This window comes from Lepidochelys kempii, chromosome 8 (assembly GCF_965140285.1).
Source record: "Lepidochelys kempii isolate rLepKem1 chromosome 8, rLepKem1.hap1, whole genome shotgun sequence".
NCBI lineage: Eukaryota > Metazoa > Chordata > Testudines > Cheloniidae > Lepidochelys > Lepidochelys kempii.
The window spans coordinates 7427918-7446887 of record NC_136387.1 but is presented as its reverse complement, the minus strand read 5'-3'; the positions used below and the strand labels follow the sequence as shown (position 1 = coordinate 7446887).

The 18970-nt window shown below is 48.8% G+C and overlaps 1 protein-coding gene across 1 annotated transcript; it reads left to right on the top strand.

Moving 5' to 3' along the window:
- Positions 1 to 6449: 6449 nt before the first annotated feature.
- LOC140915565 (neuropeptide Y receptor type 2) lies at positions 6450 to 17076 on the top strand. Its single transcript, XM_073355352.2, has 2 exons — positions 6450 to 6734; positions 15475 to 17076. The coding sequence occupies exon 2, from the start codon at positions 15521 to 15523 to the stop codon at positions 16682 to 16684; it is 1164 nt and encodes a 387-aa protein (XP_073211453.1). The 5' UTR covers positions 6450 to 6734; positions 15475 to 15520; the 3' UTR covers positions 16685 to 17076.
- Positions 17077 to 18970: the final 1894 nt, after the last annotated feature.

Genomic DNA, 18970 nt, shown 5'->3' with positions numbered 1-18970 from the left:
TAAATTTATCAAGCTCAGTCTTGAAATCAGATCATTTTTTTGCCCCCACTGCTCCCCTTCAAAGGCTGTTCCAGAACTTCATTCCTCTGATGGCTAAAAACCTTTGTCTAATTTCAAGCCTAAATTTGTTGATGATCAGTTTATAACCATTTATTCTTGTGTCAACATTGGCGCTTAACTTAAATAACTCCTCTCCCTCCTGGTATTTATCCCTCTGATGTATTTATAGAGGGCAATCCTATCTCTCCTCAGCCTTTTTTTGTTAGTCTAAACAAGGCAAGCTCTTTGAATCTCCTCTCATAAGGTAGGTTTTCCATTCTCTGATCCATTCCATTCCTCTGTGTAGCTCTTCTCTGCACCTGTTCCAGTTTGAATTAATCTTTCTTAAACATGGGACCAGAACTGCACACAGTATTCCAGCTGAGGTGTCACCAGTGCCTTGTATAATGGTAATAATACTTCCCTGTCTTTACTGGAAATACCTCACCTGAGGCATCCTAGGATTGAATTAGCCTTATAGGAGCAAGACTTGTAACCTGCCTCCATTCCAGACAGACCACTGGTCTGTCAAACCTCACATTGTATCTGTTGCACAGATATTTTGTGATACATTTTGCTCCTAGGGTTGCAAAATTCATTGCGAAATTCGGAAAGTGGGGAGGAGTTTGCTTTTGCCTAGTCAACACTCAGACACTATATGGGTTTTGGGCTGCAAAGATCCTCTGAGCAATTCTACAGATTGCTTGAAAAGGTAACTGATTGACCTCTGGAACTTGCTGCCACAGGATATTATTGAGGCAAAGACCTTTAGCAAGACTGAAAAAGACTGGCCATTCATGGGATGAATCCTCCCCAGCGCATGCATGGCTGTGTGTATGCCCAGCTCACATGTGGAAATTTCCCAGTGTGCACTTTGGAATATTTTTGCCTGTAACAAGGGTGCTCCCCTGGGAAGATCTGACTTGATGAGAATAAGTCTAGCACCCACATTTCCACTAGCAAGGATACAAATTAACAAAGACTCTCCAGCCTCATGCTTCAGGGCATAAATTGACTGCCAGCTAGGATCAGGATGAAATTTCCCCCTATGGTGCACTATTGCAGTTAGGGGCATTTTAGGGCCTTTATGCACTCATTCCAAGTTTCCAGTACTGGCTGCCATTGGATATTGGGCTAGATGGATCATAGGAAATGGCAGCCAGGAAGTTTGCCCAGAGCCAAGCAGGCTTCCTGGTACTGAATCTCTATCTTGGAGGAACCTGCTGGCTTTCCTAGAGAGGACCATAACTGTGTAAGTAGTTTGGCCCAGATCAAAGGTATTCAGGTGTATGACATTTGGAGTTTGCGGATCTAGGCATTTGTGAATTTAGACAGGCCCCTCTACTTGGTACCTCCATCTCTTTACCGGCTCCGCAGAGGGGATAGGCCATCACCCAGCCCCTGCTGCACCAGCAATTGAGCCACCCTCGAAAACAGTGGGGGATTTTACAGCAAAGCTTTCCCCAGGCTGATCGCTCCCATTGAGCAAGTGAGGAAGGTGAGTGGCTCTTGGCCCAGTGGTTTCTTTAATAAATTAGAAGCTCAGGGTCCAAGTGGTGTTTAAGCGTTTCACTACCAGAGCGCAAATCCAATAATAATTATGCTTGGGGTCGGGAAGGAATTTTCCTCCAGGGCAGGTTGGAAGAGGCCCTGGAGGTTTTTTGCCTTCCTCTGTAGCATGGGGCACGGGTCACTTGCTGGAGGATTCTCTGCTCCTTGAAGTCTTTAAACCACGATTTGAGGACTCCAATAGCTCAGACATAGGAGAGAGGTTTTTCGTAGGAGTGGGTGGGTGAGATTCTGTGGCCTGCGTTGTGCAGGAGGTCGGACTAGATGATCATAATGGTCCCTTCTGACCTTAGAATCTATGAATAATTATGTTACGGCATGGAGAGATTAGGAAGGCTGGCACGCATCCCAAACCTGCTGTGCAGCAAGGAGAGCCAGGCTCTCAGGACAGGGTCTGTGCAAGGGGGTTTGGCTAACTGGGGGCAGCCTTAGGCAGGATGCCGTCTCGTGGACAGTGGTACAGCAATGGGAGGTCTGCTTTCACTCGCTAGCAGGCCAGCCCTGAGCTATGCTACAGCTGTGCATGGTTATTCCACAGTTACATGGAGTGGGGGCTCTTTTTTAGGGCCTCATCCTTCCTAGCCCCATTGTGGCTGCAAGCCCCCGGGAGCGCAAGGAGTGGCAAGCTGCCCTCAGCACTCAGTCTCAGAGGGGCCTGTCTGTACGTGGCAGGGGGAGCCATGGCCCAGCCCATTTGGATACCAGTTAGAGTTGGCAGGGCAGCATGGGATGTGGGTGTAGGGTATGCACTCTATGCCTGATGCACACGGGAGTGCCAATTGACCCCACTGATCCTTACACAGCTACCACCCCTCTGGCACTGTACTCCTTCCCCGCAGCATGACTCAAGCTCTTAGGAGCCATAGTAGAGTCCTAAAGAAGTAGAAGACGAGTCCGGATGGATAGCTGCCAGTTAGACGCAGGTCTGGCCTTTACTAACTGAATAGACAGACAGGAGTGCACACAACCCCAGGGCAACGAGTGCCCAGCTGCAGGCTGTGGTGTGCTGCAGAGCTCTCCAATACTCAGGTCACACAGCCGGGCTGGATCTGGGGGGGGGGGGGCACATCCTCGCCTGTCGTACGTCAGTGATGGACTGCACTCTGCAGGGGCGGGAACGTTCTATTTAGCAGGGTTTCTTTCACTTGCCAGGGTAATGATCCGTGGCCACATGCGGACAGCAGCAAAGTCAGCAGCTAAGCCTATACAGTGCTTCCTCCCCGGGCTCTGTCACCCCTTCTACTGGGAGAGACAGGGGCTGTCATGAAGCTAGTGTAGCCCGCGCATTTTCAGGGTCCCAGGCTCTTTGACCCGGTTTAGTTCTGGGAGAGGAGAGGGCTCTGACTCTTGCACTGCTGAAGTGATCCAAAGCCCATAAAGAAATATCTCATCTTTGGCTGAAGTGATTTGTTAATATTTGCAGAAATCTCATCTTTAGTGCTAAACCCCCTGCTGGGACCCATCTGAGCTGTGGGAGGGGAGCGAGCACAGACAGTTACGCTGATTAATCCAAAGTCCATAAAAAAACAAACACATAATTTCTTTGGCCCCAGACTTAGCGTTAATATTTGCTGGCATCCAATCAGCCGTGATGTTGCAACACCCAATGCCAGAAATGGAAGGCACTCACCCGTAGCTCTGAGTTGCATCCTGACAGCACCAGGCGGAGGAGGATGTTGCTGGGGGCAGCCTCTGCCCTCTTCACAGGCATCTCAGGACAGCCAAGGGGGGATCTCAGCGAAGAGCTCTGGGGCACGGGTAGCAAGCATCTCTTCCCAGAAGAGAAGGGAGGAGTTTCTCTTCAACATGGGTAGAAATCAGCCGTCCACTTTAGTTCTAAGGCTCTTGTTGCTGGATTCAGACTTTCTCCCTCCTACAAGAAGAGACTCAGGATATTAGGCATCACTCACTACCCATCAGCTTCCCCTGCTGGGATGTGATCACCTGCTTCATTATCTTCCAAGAGGACAGCTGGGAGACACTGGCTCAGCTTGGGGCTCCTCAGTTTAGGGGGCTGACCTGCTGCTTCTCTTCACCCAGCTAGCTGGGAATTGAGAGCTACAGCTGTCCCTTTGGTCTTAAGTTTCTGGTACATCTAAAACAAAATGAATAGTGTGAAAGAAGAAGGGGGAAGAGAAAGAGATGCAAACCTCCCAGGCAAGGGTGGCTCAGCAAGAGTGTATAAATGACACACTTGCTGGATTTGCCTGCCTGTGGTTACTGAGCTCTGTCCTGTACTTGTTAAGAGACTTTTATTAAAGAAAATGGCAAACAAAAGAAAGAATGGTCCAATGGTTAGCATTTGCCTCGGACTTGAGAGACTTGGATTCTGCTTTGCCACAGACTTTCTGTGTGACCTGGGCAAGTCACTTAGCCTCTCTGTGCCACAGTTCCCTCGCTGCACCATGGGGATAATAGTACTGCCCTGCCTCCTAGGGGAGTTGTGAGGATAAATACATGAAAGACTGTGAGGTGCTCAGAAACTAAGGATATGAGGGCCATATAGAATCCCAGAAATGTAGGGCTGGAAGCGCCCTCAAGAGGTCCATCACCCCCTCCTGAGGCAGAATGAAGTATATCTAGGCTATCCCTGACAGGCGTTCGTCTACCACATTCTTAAAACCCCCACTGCTGCGGGTTCCACAACTTCCCTACGTGACCAGCTCCAGCAGTTAACCATCCTTCTCAGCACTATAGAGAGAAAGAACCTTTGCTAGTATCCAGTGTGCTGCCATGTCCTGAAATACTGCCCACGTGTTGGAATAGTAATAATACTGTAATAACAACTTACAAATGAATACACTAATGCCTCCTATCCTGAAGGGTCCCACTGCACTGGGCAGATGTAATCCCCTGGAACAATTGGCAAATGACACACTGCAGAGGCAATACAGAATACATTAAAGCAAAGTGTACAGTATAGCTCATCAGCCTTGTATCCTCACCTGACCTTGGCAAGCGGAAAAGGTTCAGCGAGCAGCTTTGTTTTTTGTGTCTCCTGGGCTGATGCTGATGAGGGGCCGTCAAAGGAAGCCTACATTCAGACCTGAGTCTTCCGCAAACCAGAGCAGAGCGCTGACCCCTGGACGGAGTGATTAGGTGGCCTGACTCTTGAACCGGCAGAGTTCAGGCGTGCTCTATATACCACAGGCCTGATGAGAAGTGTAGCTGCACGTGCCTGTCACATTTGCACCCAGCACGGGGGGCAGAGGTGAACAAGCATAATCCTTAGGCTTGTGAAATGATTACACGTGAGCCTGTAGCAGCAGCCAGCGTAGATCAGGCCTGCTCACTCCTCGCACTGTGTTTATTACTGTTTAGAGTTATATTTTGGCTAAGGTGCTCAGAGGCCTTTGGGTACAGCTGTCTAATACATTGCTGAAAAAGTAGTGTGATTATATTGCGGAGCAATAAAGAATGCTTTGGTTAGAATCTACCCCATGCATCCATTTACTGAGTGCTTGGAAGCTGTGGGTGACAGACTGATTCAGGAAAGGGATGTCTCTGTTTTACCTTTCCTTTCTCTGTTGGCCACCTGGGTTTTCTCCTTTTCCCTTCCCCTGATTATAATGACCCACTTAGCACCCTGGACCTCTTCGAGCAGGCACAAAAAACCCAGTTTGATGCTATTCGGCTCCTGATTCTCCACAGCTGACCAGAGAGAGGAAGCGCAGCCTGCCAGAGCCAAGCCTGGGGTGTCATACTAACCCGTGCCGCAATGGCTTCCTAGTTGAAGTGTCTCAAAGCAGATGCTGGGTCTCCTTCTCCTCATTCCCTCTCTCCTGCATTTCCTTGTCCAGGTCAGCTGGAAAGGCAAACACACGTAGAGCTCATGTCGTAGAGCCTCCTTCCTATTGGCTATCCTCCTGTGGGACTTTCAGCAGGACAGGTTTCAGAGGGGTAGCCATGTTAGTCTGTATCAGCAAAAACAACGAGGAGTCCTTGTGGCACCTTAGTGACTAACAGATTTATTTGGGCATAAGCTTTCGTGGGCTATGCATCTGAAGAAGCTCATGCCCAAATAAATTTGTTAGTGTCTAAGGTGCCACAAGGACTCTTCGTTGTTTCAGCAAGACAGGAAACCCTGCCCCCTCTGCTACTTCCCTCATTCTGGCTGCAGGATATTCTGCCATGCCCCACGGTTCTGCCAGGCTAGTTGTTGCAGCAACACCGAACATTTGCGGTCATGATAGATCACCTCTCTCTTTCTTGAATTATGTCTCTATGGGTTTTTTTATTCCAAAAAAAAGAATAGAAAATGTAACTCCACCAACTCCAACACACTGCAATGCCTTATTAACGTAGACACATCTGCACTAGACAGTAAGCTCCTGGAGGCAGAGACCGTTCAGTTTGGACAGCACCAGGCACATGGAAAGCTCACTCGGCTTCCTAGTTCCAACTTCTGAAAAGGGACAAGCAGTTGCTATGTGGCTACTGCCATTTCAGACCATTATTATTTATACCACTGAAGCACATAGATTGTGCTAGGTACTGTACAAACACAGAGGAAGAGATAGTTCCAGGCCCAATGCACTCACAATCTATATAGGCAAGACAGGCACAGAACGAGTGGAATAAGATTTGCCCAAAGTCACGAGCAGAGCCAGGAACAGAACTCTGGTCACCTCATTCCTCAGCCACTGTCCTAGCCACAAGACCACACTACCTCTCCGTGGGATAGGAAGATGATGTGATGGAACATTTCAGCTTCTTCTCCTCTCCTCCACTGCAAGAAGCCCCTCAGTGGCTGAACAATGTATGAACAGCAGCAGCAGGCTCCCTCCCCCTTTCCTTTCCTGTTTGTTAAAACACACACACTCCCTCTTCTTTCTCTCATTCAGTATCTAACGGAGCATCCAGCTTTGTGTGGCAGGGATTGTCAGTCACTCTCCTGGAGGAAGCTCTGAGTGCCTGCAGGCTGGCATGTCAAACTGTTCCTCCGGGATGAAGCACATTCCAGGAGCACAGTCGTCCATATGATTTTTGTTTTTGTTTTCCAGGAGTTAGTTAGTTTCCAGAAGAAGTACTTTAATCCTGCTTGCTATAGGTTGATCCACGTGGAGAGAAAGTGGAACGGAAAGGACAGATCCCCATCCCAGACAGCGATGAGACAGTAATTCCAGGTATGTGGCTTTGCTGTGCTTTCATTACTGAATTCAGAGAATGCTCTTGCATTTGCCAGGTGGGTTGGGAAGGGCTCATTCCTGGTGCACTGTGGAGATTTGGTATGCTTTGTCCATGGCAGAGTTTAAGCATCATCACCCTGGGGACTGATTTCAGGTGCTGGCAGCCCTGAGATATGGAATTAAGAAGACGCATGCAGCAAGCAACACTGACCAGAGTTTTGAGATGTTCCTGAGCAGAAGCAGGGAGCCTGGGGAACAGGATGCTCAGAGGAAAGAGGGGATAGGAGTGGGGAGGCTGGGGGCATCTGTGGAAACGAATCACAAACCTACAGAGCAGAGAATGGCAGGTGTGGATATAATGAGCTGCTGCCTGAGAAATTCTGCTCCCCCCCTGTAAATCTTTCCCTGAATCTTCTGATAGAAACTGCCTTATGCTGGTTTCCATTGTCATTTACAAAGGAACACGCTCCTGGTATGCTGCTGTCACTACCAGGAGCAAGCCGGAGAGGTTGGGTGTAGAATGAAAGTCAGGGGTTGCCATCTTTCCTCCCTTGTTGCATATTGTTTTTAAGAGTGGTTGCCGCTCCCGGAGCTGGGGTAGACTCTTTGCTGTCTGCTCCTCAAATGTGTCCAACCAGAAGCTGAGTTACTGCTACAGGTTTGGTGGAAGTAGGATTCCAGTTTCTCCCTTCCAACTTTCTCTTCAGGGATTCTCTTCGCCTCCTCCATTATCTGCTGTGGTTACATCTCACTCCTGGAGCAGAATCAGGCCGCACACTCCCCAAACCACAGCTGGATCCTGGCACACAACCAGAATATCCCTTCTCTTACCTCTTGCAGCCTCCCACAGCTGGTGAAGAGAAAAGCATGTCAGGAATCTGCTTCCCCATGCCCAGCCAATCTCTGCCACATGACAACGTTGCAGGCACTTCTGCGACAGGCTTTCATGTCTGTAAGGGGAATACCAGCTCCGTTGTCATTCTCCACAGGGCTGGGAACCACTGGGAATGAAGTATGTGTGAGCTTCTCCACAGCCAGTGCTCCTTCATCCCTCCCTATTGGATCTTCTGCTGGGACTAGAGTGGCTGTGAGCTCTTCCGCTGTCAGTGCTCCTGCAAATTCCCCCCAGTGCTTTCTGTGGGGGGAGAACTAGGGCTGAAGTATAGATGAATTATGTCTCCTACAGCTAGTGCTGCTACCTCCTATTGCTCCTCCTCTTCTGAGCCAAGTAGCTGGGAGCTCCCCCAATCAATTCCCTTGCACCATTTCCTGCAGAAACTTCTACTGTTCCTTTGAAGCACCCTAATGTGAAAGTAGGAACACATCATGCTAGGAACCCGCAGGTCCCCGTACGGAAACAGGAGCCCCTGGGGTTATTCCCCCCAGTTATGCTTCATCGCTTGAGCAGCGCTAGGTCATCCAACTCTTGACCTCTACATTTGTTAGGGTGGTTTTAGTGCTGTTGTCCCTTCCTTGTTTTATCCTCTCTCCTCCACCCAGGGGCTCAGTCATGGAGTGACGAGGGATTATGCTACCACCTTGCTGGCGTGACATTCCCCAGTGTTTTCAGAATCAATTAAGATTCAAACCTGGGCCCACTGGGTTTCTGAGCACAGGAGGTGCCAGAGTGCTGGGGAAGTGGCCACTTGATGGTGCTCTTGGATTTCTGTGGCTTCGAGAGTTGGACTAGATGACCTCCTGAGGTCCCTTCCAACCCTGATATTCTATGATTCAATTTCCAGCTGCCTGACTTCTCTTGATTTTCCTCTCTGTCCGGCAATCTCTACCCTCCCAAGAAAGCCCTATCACTGTTCTACACAATATGGGGGCTTTGTGCTCCTCCAGGATCAGATGATATTTTGCAGGGAACGAGGAGTAGAGTGGAAAGTGGGCAGGTTGGAAGGGTGTCTCTCTCGCTCTCTCACACACGCACTTTGGGGCAGACCCTCAGCCAGAGAAAACTGTCATAGCTCCTTCCACTGAAGGCCATCTGCTACTGGCCAGTCTCAGAAACAGGATCTGGACTACATGGATCATGTGTCTGATCTGGTCTGGCAATTCTTAGGTCTAACCAGGGACAGTGGAAACCTAGAACGTTATTGCTACATAATTTCTGGAGGGCAGAGAGTGGCTCAGACCCCAGAGTCCCCCTGTAGTGCGGTCCATAATGATTCCCTGGTGTTGCACGAAGGATAGATCCAGCTCTTGCAGGGTCCCGGCTTCAGGCAATGACTCCAGCGTTGCTGCCCCACCTCACGTGGTAACCGTGAGGTCGGTCTGAAGTAGGGAAGGGAGAGTTGGTCTAGTCCTTTCTAGGTGTTGGTCTAGTCCAAGCCCTAACTCAACACTTTTTCTTGTTTTGACCTGATGGGCCAGTTTGGGTCTGAGCGGGAGAGAGGGAATAGCAGCAACAGGACCATGAGCAGGTACATGAAAATACAGAAGTTATTAGCAGCCCTTTGATTCCTCATGCCCCATGCCAGGAGCAAAAAGAGACCATGTGCAATGTTAATCAGAACAGCTACTCTAAGATTGGAAGCAGAGAGAAGAGTCTGGCTCCAGGTCCCTTCCTTTCCCACTTTAAACCTAATGGTGACGGGCTCGTGACTCCAGAGGGCCTTTGATCTAAGGATAGCCTTTGCCATTATCCCCCTCCCATCCGCTCCCTGTGCCCCCCTCACGCTCAGAAACTGCTGATTGGAGCCACCATAATCTCACTGTGCACGGCTTTGAATTAACCAGCTCTGTTTTCTGTCTCCAAAGGGAAAGACTCTCCCGCTCTGTCTCCAACTCTGTCCAACTGTCTCATTTTTCAGGAGATGCCCTCTGCCATTTCTCCTGTCCTGTCTCTGTATGGAGCATGTTCACAGCCTGGACACTCACGGAAACAATGTATAGATAGGAGTCAAACCATCCAGGTGGCTAGTACTGGGGGCTGTACGGGTGCATGTCGTGGGGGCACACTCACCCTTGCAGGTCAGGACGCCGCATTGCAGGGATTCTTTCCACTCCAGAACTGCCTTTTGGTGGCCAATCTGGTTCTGCAGTAGAGTTCTTCTGGGTTACTCAGCCAGGTCACACTTAAAGTTCAGTCCCCTCCTAAGGCAAGGGAAGTCCTCCTGCTGTAATTGGTAAGGCTGCAAACTGGCTTCCCCCAGTCCGCCTCTTCAGAGTCCTTTTCCTGGCTTCCCTGGGGCTGGCAGCAGAGTCCTTCCAAACAGAACTTGACAGAATTTCACACTTCCTTTGCAGAGCAGCACGTGCCAGGGCACCTCCTCCAGCTCCTCAGTAGAATGCAAATGAACTCAAACTACAAATGAAATTAAACACTACTGAAGGATATTTCACCCCTCTCCAGGCTTGAGCCTCTCAGTCTTCATGAGCTCCCTACTTCTCTTGCAGAACCACAGCCCAGATTCTCTGGAGGCTTCGCTCTTGCTCCAAAGGCCTACTGCAGGAGTTAGCTCTGCTCCTGCATCTCAGCTGTCCAGCCACAACCCAGCTCAACTGCTGTCCTCCACAGTCAGTCCCAACTGCACTTGCTTAAGCCTTTTTAATGTGAGGCTTAGGTGTTTGCCATTCTAACACCTAACCCCATTAGTCCCACTCCCTCTGGGTGAGATGCAATTAATTACAGCACAGGTGGGGCTGGTCCCATTTCCCCTTAAAGGGGCCAGTCACCCAGTGACAGTGCGATTTGTGAGTCACCTATCACTCCCAGGTGAGCAGATCTGGATAGTGAGAGCAGGCAGGCAGGCAGGCCGGCAGGCCAGGTCATTTAGAATGTGAATATTCTGGAACTGGATTTCATTGCCAACTGGAGTGGACTCTGGGTCTAATCCCTGGGAGAAAAGGAACCTAAAGTAGACCTCTCTGCTCAGGTGGGATGGACTGTGGCTGCAGCCCTGATGGATCCTTTGAATGGATGCTAGGCTGGGGTTTCTATGCATAACTGGAAGCTACAGAACTCCCAGTTGTGGCTGCATGTCCACCAGACATGCTTCTATCCCATCCTCAGTCTGGTCCTGTCCTGCCTTGAGAACTGGGGTGCAGCCATTAAAGCCTGCACTGTGCACAGTGTCACTCTCCCACATTCCCATATGGGCAGGAGGTAGACTGTAGCACCCAGGAGTGGAGACATCCAACATCCCAGTTCTCCTTACTGGGGGTAGCCTCTCTCCCCTTTGGGCTGCAGTTGCCACTCTCAGTGTGGCAGGTCTTCCCTGAAGCAGAGGATGAAGCATCCACATACAGGACTATTACTCGGCCCCAGCAATGTGTTCAGTGCTGCACAGGGTGCTACTGTCGTCTGATTACCAAAGAGGTTGAGCACAAGCAGTTCCCAGTGACTTCAGTGGGATTTGCGGGTTCTCAGCACCTCTGAAAATCAGGCATCCTCAGGCCCTTGAGCAAGGTGACCCTCTTGGGCCACCAAGGAGACTTGACCTGTGCCTCTCCCGTTGAAAGGTACACTCCTCTCAGAGACAGCTGGGTGTATATCTCTACCCCTGAGGTCACCTCTTGCTCCCTGCAGACCACAGACCTTCCTCAGCGTGACTTTGCCTTTGAAGAGACAGAGATGGTAGGTTTCATCTCAGCAGTGGAACAGATCTAAATAATTTCCCTGTCAGAGGCACAAGGCCGTTGAACACTTTCCCAGGTGTTTACGGTAGTGGAGAGGACTGAACAGCAATGGGAGTATTTCTGGTTCTGCCAGCCCACTTGTCTGCACTGCTACTGCTTCGTTCCCACGAAAGTAGTTCCTAGCTCCTGAAATCTCTCCATTTAGCCTGGCAGCTTTGCTGGGACTCTAGGGTGTGAGTGGCTTGCTACCCTAACTCCCACATTCCAATATGCATTTAGGGGGCTGTAACTCCACAGTTTGATTTCCCATTGGGATGAACCTTGGTGCATGAGCTGTCGACCTAGAAGCAGCCCAAATGGCCTTGGAGCAGCCCAGTGGTGGGGGTTTTTTCACCATCCTCTGCAGCCTGAGGCACTTAGTGGTTTGAATTAGAGTCAATGGTAGATTCTCCGTAATCTGAAGTTTTTAAATCATGATTTGAGAACTTCAGTAACTCAGCCAGAAGTTAGGGATCTATTATAGGAGTGGCGGGGTGAAGTTCTGTGGCCCGCCATGTGCAGGAGGTCAGACTAGATGATCACTATGGTCCCTTCTGGCCTTCACGTCCATGAGTCTATGAGCCTATTGCGGTTTTGCCTCTTAACTAAAATTCCTTAATTGGTTTTTAATTATTGCCCTTTGAAAAGCAAAAGTCCATTAAGACCTTTTATGGTTGAGGCAAAAACAGCCCTAATGATTATTATGTTTCTGGCTGTTCCCAGGTTGTTTTTATCGCCAGTCTCCAACTAAAGAAAATAGCTTGATTTTAAATAGGAAACTCTGCAGCCAGTTGGCAGCTGATGTGGGAAAAAGAGAAAGGAAAGGTTCGGGACCAGGGATGATGCCAAGGCTGTGGGTAGATAGCTAGTTAGATGACTACAGATGGGGCAAGATAGACAGCAGTGAGGAAGCTGAGAAAGTCAGCAGTGAAAACATGCCCATCATTCGTTCTGTTTTCTGCCTCAGCCTTTGAAGTGTAACTCTGCTCTTCCCTACTGCAGTTTGACTTTGGCTCAGCCCAGCACCTGGCGCCTGAGGAGGGCAGCAGGCCGGAGGGAGTTTTCTGGGCCGCAGGGAAGCAGTGGGGCTGGGTCACCACTGCAGCATGCTGCCCATTGATCGGCAGCTTTGTTTCCATGGAGGCTCGTGCAACAAACTGTGTCTCTCCACATTTTCTTTGTGCACTGATCAATACATTCTCTATGGCCCAACTTCTCCCTGCTCAGCTCATGTCTCCATTCAGTGCAAGAGCAGAAGCCTCTGTGGTGCAAGCTGCTAAGCCAGCTTCTCTTAGTTGTCTGGGATGAGCAGGTGGCCCTAGGGTTTTCTCTGTTGCTGTTAACGGGTCCCGCAGGGAGAAGAGAACAGTTCCAGCAAACCTGCCTGGGGATGTTGGTTTAGTTGGTGAAGGTTTAGTAGACACAACCAGTGCCAAGTGGGGTTACCCTCCCATTACCCCACCCAGCCACAGGTTACCTTCAACGCTGACTTCTCACCCTCATTACCTTCCTCCCGGCCTCACCTCCAGCTGAATGGGGGTGTTACCTTTCCCCCCTGCTGCCTAGGGTTACCCTTGCTCCTGACCTCTCCCACCTTAGATATGGCCCCCATTACCATACTATGGGAGCCTCTCACGGCCTTTAGTGTATTAGCCTCACAACACCCTTGAGAGCCAAGCAGAGTGATTTGATCTCTGTTTGTACAGCTAAGGAACTGAAACACAGAGATTCTAAGTAATTTGTCCAGGGACCGTCCTCACCCCTGGACCATCCTTTCTCCCTCAGTTGTAGCTGTGCAGAAATTACTCGGTCAATGCACTGCTTTTGCCTAGATGAGAAATACTACAAAGGCAGAGAATCACCTCCTCTTGGTCAGACCAGTGCAGCCTCACTGAAACCTGTCACTGCAATGGGATTGCACTGATTGCGCTGAGAGGAGGAGAACTTACCCTCGCATCTCTGCCATAGAAACCAGCACCGCCAGCAGAGCCACTGGTGCCAATAAAAACACAGAGCGCGCAAGGCAGAGCACAGCTGGGACGAGTCTAAATGAGGCTGTTCCCCTTTCCCTGGGCTTCCCAAACAGCATCGCTTTGCAGCCACCAGAACAGATTCCTGAAGCTGCTCCCAAGGGGAGCTATGATCCTTGTTTCTGAGGAGTGATAAATGAACACAGCTATTTATTATTCATTACAACATAATTGCAGCCTCATTTACCATCGTGCTGGCCAATATTTTCTTCCATTTATTTAAGGAACTAGCTTAAACCACTTGCACATTTCACATAAAAACTCAGAGTCATCCATGCCTCGGGACATACTGTTCTGAGAACCCTGCAACTGTGGCTGTCAGGTTAGGATCTGCTGAGCTGCCCAGAAGCGGACGGTTCGCTGGTTCCTGTAGAAACAAATGTGAAACTTGGACCAATTCATTTGAAAGAAGGACGATAAGATGCTGTGCAGCTGCTCCTGCCTCTCAGGGTGCACTCTTCATTTTGGACCCATATTTCATTTACCTCAGTTGAGCAGCATTAGAACCCTTTCGCTCAACTGGAAATGATCCAGAACAGAAAAGCTGAACGGCAAATTTGCAGACGTTGTTATTTATGCAACTCAAGCGATCTACCCAGCACTTTGTTCAAGCATTATTCTTGGATCTTGGCCCCACATTTGGGTCTGAGCAGGTGGAGAGTGTGACCTCTGCTCAGCCCCCGTCACTTCTCAGCTGGAGGGGTTCTGTCAGAGAAAGGCTGGTGGGGATTTAATAGCCGTGTTGAATTTTATGCTGCGGTGTATGTGCTGAATAAAACCCCTGCAGTGGCAACATTCTCTTATTGTGATCGCAACAAAATCCAGCACTGGCTTATGGAGTTGGATTGGCCCTGTGTCATCATGCACAATGCTGCCAGAGGCACTTTCATGTGAGATGTTTGGGCTCGTGCACCTTGCTGGGGGGGCATATTCACATCGGGACTCTTGTTTTTGTGTGTCACACTCAGATGCTTGTTCATGCTTGGATGCTCATGCACAACACTGGTGGAGCCTGTTCACACTCAGTCATTCATTCCCATCCACGACTCCGGTGCGCACACATTCACACACGTTCCGGCAGAATGTCAGTGAATGCTCAGGTTGAATTTTCAGCGGCAGATTTCAGACCTAGCATCAGTGGGAACAATGGTTGAAGTGGTAGTGTAGACAAGGCTCCATCTAACCCTGTTCAGAGTAGGAGGTGAATTACAGGTTCTAGTCTACCTATTGTAGAGAAGGCCTTATATGCTCACTCTTTTGCATGCAACTGCATTCTGGCCTAGACACTGACTTCAGTACTTGATAACGATGGCTTGTTCCTGCTCAGATGCTCACACTGAAATACTAAGATACCCAGTGCTGGTAAAGGCAAGAACTACTTAGATGCTCACTTTCCTGTGCAGGGCTAGTTCACAGCCCTGGTGGATATGTCACATGGACACTTATTGTTATACATGAAGCTGATGGCTGCGTACCGAACTAGAGTATTTTATTGCACCCATTCTCGTGTGCCACGCTGGTGTTTCTCATACATGATATCGGCTTGTGCCAATCCACCCTTAGACACCGGCTGGGAGAAACAGTGCCACAGGTTCCAGCCCCTGCTTGGGTACTTTATTTTTTCTCTCTCTAGTCTAAAGCACAGCAGGGGCCTGAGAGACCACAACAGGCAAGGCGCACAGAAGTGGTGCTGTAAACTGAGCTCCGTCTTGTTGCATCAGTATGGCGAGTGGAAGGATTGTTTGTTTGCTTTGTTAAAAACACCATTCACTTTTAAATAAATAAAATCTGAAAAATTCATTTGGGAAATGGAATGGGCACTGGCCTTTCCTTGGTGGGTTAGGATGAATTTTAGCGTATGTTTAAAATAAGGTCTAATGGGGATTAACATCCCTCTGAGTGGCCGTGGTAACTATGTCTGGAAACCACAAATTTATCAGGGAGTAGGGAAAAGGCAAGGGATGTTACTGCAGCTGCTTCATTTGAAATGTCAACCTGGATATGCCACTGTGAATTGAGGTGCTTGAAGCTGCTCTGCTGTCTGAAATGGTCTCACTTTTACTATTTCCCTTTTACTCTTCCAGAGGTGACGTTATAGACCTCCCCGCCTCCTGAAAGGACACGTCAGACATGGGGCTGCTGAAGCAAACCAACAGCACCCTGGTCATGGAGGAGCTGGTCTTGGATGAGAAGCTGCCACTAGGCTGGCACTCCAATGGCATTGTCACTCCTAGCCAGGGTCTCCAAGGTTCCAGCAGCATGATGATGGACAGTACCAAGATCGTTGGGGTCCAGGTCATATTGATCGCAGCGTACTCCTTAATCATTCTCCTGGGATTCATCGGCAACTCCCTGGTGATCTACACGATAGTGAAATATAAAACCATGAGGACTGTAACCAATTTCTTCATCGCTAACCTGGCCGTGGCGGACCTCATGGTGGACACTCTCTGTTTGCCTTTCACTTTGGTGTACACACTGCTGGATGAGTGGAAGTTTGGGGCTGTTCTTTGTCATCTGGTCCCTTATGCCCAAGCTTTGAGTGTCCATGTGTCTACCCTCACCTTAACTGTGATAGCTCTGGACAGGTATAGATGCATTGTTTTCCACTTGGACAGCAGGATCTCCAAGAGGCTCAGTTTCGCGATCATAGCCATTACATGGTTGACTGGTGCGGTCCTGGCTGGCCCGCTGGCCATCTTCAGAGAGTACAGGCATGAGGAAATCCCATCCATCAACCTCAAAATAGCCGTCTGTTCTGAAAAGTGGCCTTCCGGAAATAATAGAGATGCCACCATTTATAGCCTTTCCATGCTCCTTCTGCAGTACATCCTTCCACTTGCCATTATCTGCTATGCCTACATCAGGATCTGGTTCAAGCTGAAAAATCATATCAGCCCCACCTCCAGCAGCAACAGCCAGTGCCGGAGGAAGAAGACAACAAAAATGCTAGTGATGGTGGTGGTGGTGTTCGCAGTTTGCTGGCTCCCCTTCCACATCTTCCAGCTTGCCATCGACCTGGATTTGGTGCTCATCTTCCATGAGTACAAACTCCTTTACACTGTCTTCCATGTGGTGGCCATGTGCTCCACATTTGTAAACCCCTTGCTCTATGGGTGGATGAACAAGAACTACCGGAATGGGTTCCTCACGTTCTTCAGCTGCCAGAACAAGCCTGAGAGTATCTACACTGACGGTTCAATTAGACGCCGGTCTTACACCTTCAAGGCCACCACTCTGAATGGGAGCATCAAACACTCTGCTGGCAATGGGCAGCTGCCGACAGAGGTATAGAGATGAGAAACCCATTATCCACAGGGCAGAGACTGATTGCCCTGAACAGTTCCTCCCAGGACTGATGCCTTTTAGAGGGAAATGTTGTGTTGCCAAAATATTGTAGCTACTGTAGCCAAATGGAAGCACCTACTGTATCTATCAAAACAATCAACCCGGTGTACTGTCCATTCTGTCTTATGAAACAGGTTAAGTATTCTGTCCTTTGAGTTCTGTGCTTACTTGTCCGGAAGTACAGAGAGCAGTTTGTTTGTACGTAAGCACGGAAACATGTGTTGTACAAAGGATATTTCCATTAAAAAATGAGGCGATTCTCTTCTGCTATTTGTTGTGAAAAAGCTTCCATTCACTGAAATAAGATCCACCACCAATATGAATCTATTGAGACTGATGCACATTAAATATATTCTTGTATCTGGTATGTACATGCTCTTATTTGAATCTCTTCCTCGGGACCCTTATTCATTCCTCCCTAGACAATGATTCCAAACAAGGAGAATCCCACTTTATCCTAGAAATAGTAACACTTAGGATTCTGCTTGCTGCTGTTAAACTCAGACTCAGTCTTGGACAAGCAGGATTGAGCAGCTGAAAGTTAAAGTCATGCAGCACATAAGCCTGTCCCATGATTTTACATTTCCAGCCATTGCAGATGGGTTACTTGTCCAGCATTACCTCTAACAGGAGCTACTATTTCTAGAAAGGCTGAGTAGTAGCAGTTGTGTAATTAGTAGTTTGTTCCATGACTGCTTAGTTTAGGCAAGGATTTAGGATTGCATTGCCATGTGGTGACACTAGGCAATGCAAGCTGTGTTTAGTTAGTCTGGGAGTCAGAGAGCCAGTGACAACAATGTTGTGGCGCTGGCAGATCAAGAGCAAATGTGGGGAGGGGAGAGCAGATGTGGGTTGGCAGATCATGAACAACCTCTGCATGGATCAGTTTAGCTCCTGACTCAGGATTATTGACAGTATTGCTTTCATTCAGACTCAGAGATGTGGGCCTCATTCCCCAACGTCCAGAACCACTGATCATTGAGGAAAATGTACGAATCACTATTTGAGGGTCTTTAGCAATAACCCCATTTTCTAACGCCCTATAAACAATGAGTAATTAAGGTACAGGTTTCAGAGTAACAGCCGTGTTAGTCTGTATTCGCAAAAAGAAAAGGAGTACTTGTGGCACCTTAGAGACTAACCAATTTATTAGAGCATAAGCTTTCGTGAGCTACAGCTCACTTCCTCAGATGCATATCGTGGAAACTGCAGCAGGCTTTATATATACACAGAGAATATGAAACAATACCTCCTCCCACCCCACTGTCCTGCTGGTAATAGCTTATCTAAAGTGATCATCAGGTGGGCCATTTCCAGCACAAATCCAGGTTTTCTCACCCTCCACGCCCCCACACAAATTCACTCTCCTGCTGGTGATAGCCCATCCAAAGTGACAACTCTTTACACAATGTGCATGACAATCAAGTTGGGCTATTTCCTGCACAAATCCAGGTTTTCTCACATCCCCCCACCCCCATACACACACAAACTCACTCTCCTGCTGGTAATAGCTCATCCAAACTGACCACTCTTCAAGTTTAAATCCAAGTTAAACCAGAACATCTGGGGGGGGGGGTAGGAAAAAACAAGAGGAAACAGGCTACCTTGCATAATGACTTAGCCACTCCCAGTCTCTATTTAAGCCTAAATTAATAGTATCCAATTTGCAAATGAATTCCAATTCCAGCAGTTTCTCGCTGGAGCCTCTCCTTCTGCCCCTCCACCCCCACGAACATGATACAGTTCTGTGGTGACCTAGAATCCTATTTTCGACGTCTCCGACTCAAGGAATATTTCCAAAATACCTCTGAACAGCATACTAATCCACAGAGTTCTCCCTACCAACACTACAGAAAGAGGGATTCTAGGTGGACTCCTCCTGAAGGTCGAAACAGCAGACTGGACTTCTACATAGAGTGCTTCCGCCGACGTGCAGGGGCTGAAATTGTGGAAAAGCAGCATCACTTGCCCCATAACCTCAGCCATGCGGAACGCAATGCCATCCACAGCCTCAGAAACAACTCTGACATCATAATCAAAAAGGCTGATAAAGGAGGTGCTGTTGTCATCATGAATAGGTCGGAATATGAACAAGAGGCTGCTCGGCAGCTCTCCAACATGAGTTTCCACAAGCCATTATCCTCTGATCCCACTGAGAGTTACCAAAAGCAACTACAGCATTTGCTCAAGAAACTTCCTGAAAAAGCACAAGATCAAATCCGCACAGACACA

Coding starts and splice junctions, on each gene's coding strand:
- LOC140915565 (XM_073355352.2), top strand. CDS start 15,521: ATGGGGCTGCTGAAGCAAACCAACAGCACCCTGGTCATGGAGGAGCTG.